Here is a 5,871-nt window from a genome sequence, read left to right as displayed (position 1 = left end):
ATATATATATATATATATATATATTATATATATACATTCAAAATGTTGTAACACCAATACCAAACTCATTTCTTTTCCCATTGTTGAATATTTCTGCTGACAAAAGAATAATTTGCAACAACACCAGAATTACTGGCATCTACAGCCAGTTGAAATGGCTTAATAAATTAGCTGCTGCTAAAGCTGATGCAGTAGTGATAACAGTGTTCTGGTTGTCAAACGCACTCTGAGACCCCTAAGTTCACTAAAATGTCTAGTCTTTCTTTAACAAGCTGGTTAGGGTAGCCACTACTTCCCCAAAGCCATCAGGCTCCTTAACACTATATGATTGGACTCTTTTCCATCTGAAATTCTTTGTTCTAGCAGCAACTGAAGTTGTGCAATGTCTATTAATTATCATTCTTTTATTACACTGTAACTTGCGTGTTTTGCACTTCTTGTGTATTTTATGCCACCCTGTGTATGATTATGCTGGTGCATGTAACACCATGGTCCTGGAGGAACGCTGTCACGTTTTTACTGTATCAGTGTATATGGTAGAAATGATAAATAAAATCTACTCTCCCTCGTTCTCTACTGGCTGAAAATTGGAACAAAGTTTTGATATACTCTATTCACGTACAGACACCCCGCTGTCTTTTATTTCCTCTTCGGAACTAGAAAATCCACAGCATTCCTTACATTCATTTCTTTGGGTGCCACTTGGTCTTGTCCCACAGTGTGGCCCAAATACGTTATCTTCATTTCAACAATTTCACTTTTGGCCAAACTTATGACAAAATTGGTAAGCAATTAAACAATTCATTCAAGAATTGTAAATGCTCTCACCTCCTGTCAGTACGCTAATCCAGAAGGACTGAATCCAGTGGAATCACTTGGAATATTCTTAATGGCAAAGAGGAAAAAGGAAGGCATTCCTGACAAGAAGTTAAGTTTGATGCTATATTCCTAATGGTCCTTGAGATTGTGAAAAGTCAAGCTGAAGATATCAACTGTTTTATTTCCAAACCATACACTATATCTTTGAATATTTGTAACATGAAAGTTGAACCTTTATTGCAATTTAATTATCTATAGCCTCAATAGTCTTTTAACTTTCTTCTTCTGTTAGACTTTATCTGCTTGGGTTTCCAACCTGCCTGTTTATCAGGTTAATTCTGGCTCCATGCCATTCCCAGGTATAAAGCCTCATTTTAAATTGCTTTTATGCCCTTTGATTTCCCTTACTGTAGCACTACCTTGTGTTGCCCACTCTGTATGAGCTGTAAGTTCTTTTCTTCACTTCTCACTATCCCAAATCTGGAAACTGTCCCATTTGTTAATGTCTTCCCTTGGCCACCAGAGATTTTTACTTCACTCACAGATCCTCTGATGTAATCTGGAACTTAGTGAGAGATCAATACTCAGCTCCAGGGAGATCTGAGCTCTCTCTTGCTGCAATGTGTCTCTTCACAGGTCTGGAATGCTTTTACCACTGACTGTAGAGACTCACAGACCTCATAGAAATCTAGAAAACAGGACTAGACAGAGTAAACACAGGAAGAATGTTCCAATGACCAGGGAGTCCAGAACCAAGGTTCATTGTCTAAAAAAACAGGGTAAGTCATTTAGGACTGAGAGGACAAGCAATGTCTTCACCCAGAGAGGGGTGAGTCCTTGGAATTCACTGCCACAGAAAGCAGTTGAGGCACAAAACATTGAACATTTTCAAGGAAAAATCAGATGTAGTTCTTGGGCTAAAGGGATCAAAGGGTAGAGGGAGGAAGTGGGCACAAGGGAATGAGTTGGATGATCACCCAAGATCATATTGAATAGCAGAGCAGGTTCAAAGGGGCAAAAGGCCTACACCTGTTCCAAGTTTCTCTGTAAACTTCACTGAATTTTACCACAAGGCTCCCTTCTGAAGGGGCTGTGAAAGTTGAGCTCTTCCAGCTTCCATGTGTCTGAACGTGCAGCTTCTTAAATCTGTGTCTGAAGATACCACTAGGCCGTTATTGCTCCCACAGTGTAGGAGCCTGCACCAGGTGCTCCCAATTCATATGAGCAATCTGTACCCTGCTCACAAGCAGGTCAATTTGCTGCTACCATTCCCTTTCCTGGTAGGGATCTACAACACAATCTGCTTTGCCTGATGTGGGACAGAGAAATTGCTTAGTAATCAGAGAACAGGATCTTGTCTTAACAAGGTGGAGTTTATTGTAGGATAGCAAAAAAAAAGTACATTAATATGAGAAATCATGACAGAGACAATGAGAGACCCAAGTGGTCAGCCTTATTCCTGCTCTCTCCATGCACACTTATGAGATCATCATAGTTGGTGATATTAAAGCCACTCTTTGACATTAACTTTTTCAGACCCTTATATAACAGGGAAATCAAGAGCAAGCCTGCAGAATTTCAAAAGAAGGAGACTCCAATTTAAAACAGAGATGAAAAAGAATCTGTTCTCTCAGAGAGTTGTTAGATTGTGGAATTCTCTTCATAAAGAGCAGCACAGGCAGGGTCATCCAATATTATCAGTGGTGAAGTAAATGGTTTTTGACATCCAAGGAAGTCAAAAGTTACGTGGTATTTGAGATCTGCGGGGTGGGGTGAGGATTGCTGGCCGCATGGTGCACAGGATGGTGGAGACGAGAGCATCACTTTCTGGAATGCTAGAGCAGGCTCAAAGAGCTCATTGACCTAATTGTGTCCCCATTGTTTATGTTTTGAGATTAGAAAACTTCCAAGTTCACATTCAGGTCTATGTTGATTAATATTTGTCATCCTTGTTGAGCTTAGAGTTCCTCACGGAGGGAGAAGCAAACAACAGAAGTGCAGACCTCCCACTCTTGTTGGCTATTGCATGATCCCAGCCAGGAACTGGCATGTTGAATATCAGACGAGAACAGGAGTAGGTTCAACCCATACTGCAAAACAGCTTCCTTCAGCCTAGGAAAGCAGTCACTTTGACCAGATCCTGAAACCTCACTATTATCCTTGGATCTTCCTGACTGACTGTGAGTGAGGTATTGGCCTCAGCCTGAGGAGTGACCTTCAAGGAAGGGAGTATGAGGAATGAGCAAGACTTCTTATAGAAAATAGGCAGACACCAATGAAACCAATCTCTACATAAAACCTTGAATTTATTTCACTTGTTAAATGATGGTTAATGATTATACAAAGATGTCCTTGTATTTACAGAAATAAGCCACAAGATGGAGCTTGTGCCACTTCAAACAAGCTTTTAACCTCAAACTCAATTTTAACCCAAAAGGTGGGAGGGGTTTATGGACAGTGTTGGTGTTGATGACGGGAGGATGATGGGGATGTGGGAGGGGGTTGTGATGGCGCTGTAAGTGGGGACTGGAGTTGGTGATGGTGAGGATGGTATAGTGGATGGTATAGTGGGGAATAGTGGCAGAAGGGGTTCAGGATGGTAGTGGTGGAGATAGTGAGGGTGTTGAGGGAGCAGGATGGGCTGTTTGGGAGGTAAATTCTTTAAAATTCTTCTTCAAATCTTTTTATTTATGGTTTGAGCTGAGGCCGGAAGGAGAGAAGTGACCAATCAGCTCCAAGGAGGAGACTTGCATATTCAAAATGATAATGAGACAATGAGCTTCATTTGTACAGAACCAAATAACTTACATTACCGAAGAATTGATGATTTTTATTATTATTCTGATTTTAGAATATCACTGTTGACTGAAGATTGGGAATTCTGACAGCTGCCCAAAGGAGGGGGCCTAGTGGATTGAGCTGGTCAATGGCTTCCCTCCATTTTCCTGAATCCAGAGAACCTCTGGGCTTGAGGAAACTGCCAAAGTACCTTGTCACCCATCTCCATAAGACTCAAATCCACCATCCTGCGTCAAAGCACCTTCCTGACCAACCCCGGGATCCAAATGGATTGCCCATCAACCAACATCCCGTCCCTTGCAGTTGACCTGAACTGTGCAGTCATCCATAGCTTTTATTGTTGATTCTTTCACTGTGTGGGAATCACTGACAATATATTCATTGACCATCTCTGATGTCCTTGAACTGAGTGTCTCACTCGGCCATATCACTGTCAATCTAGAGCCACATGTAGGCCAGACCAGGTAAGCACAGCTACAAATCATTTGGATTTTGGTAATTAATAGTTTCATAGACACTATTACTGAGAATAAAGGCAAAATACTGTGGATACTGGAAATCTGAAACCAACACAGAATGCTGGAGAAACTCAGCTGGTGCAACAGTATCTGTGGAGCAAAAAACAAAGTTAACATTTTGAGTCTGGTATGACTGTTCTTCACAACATAATATCTTACAAAGCTTGATAAGTGCGGTGAGGAGGTGAATGGCTTCATTCTGAACACAATGCCAAGACAGGTTGAGTGTGTAAAATACCCAAGAATGACATCACAGGAAATGTCTGGGTTCATTGATGAGAAATTGTTGTCAGGGTATGAGGTCAAATTGCTTAAAGCTAAACATTTATAACAAAGAAGCAACTACTTGGATTTCGGAAAGGAACACTAACAAAAGGGACGTAAAAATTAAATTAAATCAAGTCAAAGTAAAATAAAATCATGAAATAAAATGGAAGGAAATGAGAGTTAAGCCATGGCAAGTAGAATTAACTTACTGGTAGGTTTTTACAGGAAATTTACTTTTATTCTAAGTGTAACTAATATTTCTCAGTGTTACTGCAACAGCAAGTCAGTGGAGTGTACACTGTGCAGTGTGTGAAGTCATGGATGCACCACGTGTCCCAGACAAACATCTGCAGGAACAGTCACCTACTGCATAAGCTTGAGCAGTGGCATATCCAGGAGACAGACAATTATGTCACACCATAGATTAGAATCTTAGAGGCAGAGAGAAAATGGGGTGTCTATCATGCTTGCTAATTCCATTTTGGAAACTGGTAAGAGTGATGGTTCATCAAGGAGAGCAGCCATAGGCAAATTCATGGCTCCAAGGGCATTTCACTTACACAGTAGGTGAGAAAGGGTTAGGGATCAGAGAGACATTGAAGGCAATGTGAAAACACAACTCCAAGATGGTGTGCTGACTCCCTGTTTCCAGGGCCAAGGGTGTCACAAAGTGGCCGCAAGAGATCCTGCTAAGGGAGTGATCCACATTGGTGCCAACGTCAGCAGCAAGAGGGATAAGCAGACTTCAGGGGAACAGGATGGAAATTAAAAAGCAGGATCCCATGGCAGGACAGGTATCCACCTATTTCGAATAACGTGCTTTTCGCCCTTCTGTCTTCCAGAGAACCCTCTGCTGTACCATTCCATTGCTCGAAACCTACCCCCCACCCCCCCACCCCGCACCAAACACAATAAAGACAGGGGCCCCTTGTCCTCACCTACCAACTCACCAGTCTCTGCATCCAACGCATCATCCCGAAACACTTCTGCCAACTCCAACTAGACCCCACTACCAAGAACATCTTCCCTTCCCTACCTCTCTCTGCTTTCCACAAGAACCGTTCCCATCGACAGTCCTTGGTTAGCGCCACTCTCCCCATCAAGCCTCCAGATACCTTCCTCTGCAACCGGAAAAGATGCAAAACCTGCTGGTACCCCACCCCACCTCAACTCCATCCAGGGCCCCAAACAGTCCTTCTAGGTGAGACAGAGGTTCACCTGCCTCTTCTCCAATCTAATTTACTGTATCCAGTGCTCCCGATGTGATCTTCTCTACATTAGGGAGACCAAACTCAGTAAACTCAGGGAACATATTCTGGATCAGTGGTGCTGGAAGAGCACAGCAATTCAGTCAGCATCCGAGGACAGGCAAAATCGACGTTTCGGGCAAAAGCCCGAAACCTCGATTTTTGCCTGTCCTCGGATGCTGCCTGAATTGCTGTGCTCTTCCAGCACCACTGATCCAGAA

The 5,871-nt window shown here is 42.5% G+C and overlaps 1 protein-coding gene across 4 annotated transcripts in view; it reads left to right on the top strand.

The window, feature by feature from the left end:
• Nucleotides 1–5,871, top strand: part of LOC122564571 (syncoilin-like) — a 73,272-nt gene that overhangs the window by 29,114 nt on the left and 38,287 nt on the right. The window contains exons 3-4 of one of the 4 annotated variants that reach the window (XR_006315943.1): nucleotides 3,671–4,082; nucleotides 5,246–5,263. The exons of 1 other annotated variant lie outside the window; for it this stretch is intronic. Coding sequence is in view for 1 of the 3 variants with exons in the window: in XM_043719670.1 (XP_043575605.1) it covers nucleotides 3,671–3,688 (18 nt within the window). In the remaining 2 variants the exon portion in view is untranslated. Of the gene's footprint in view, nucleotides 1–3,670; nucleotides 4,084–5,245; nucleotides 5,264–5,871 lie in introns of those variants that run through there. 2 more of the 4 variants (XR_006315942.1, XM_043719670.1) reach the window with 2 other exon arrangements.

This window comes from Chiloscyllium plagiosum, chromosome 29, assembly GCF_004010195.1.
Source record: "Chiloscyllium plagiosum isolate BGI_BamShark_2017 chromosome 29, ASM401019v2, whole genome shotgun sequence".
Taxonomy (NCBI): Eukaryota; Metazoa; Chordata; class Chondrichthyes; order Orectolobiformes; family Hemiscylliidae; genus Chiloscyllium; species Chiloscyllium plagiosum.
The sequence above is the reverse complement of the archived record's forward strand: the minus strand, read 5'-3'. Positions and strand labels throughout refer to the sequence as shown.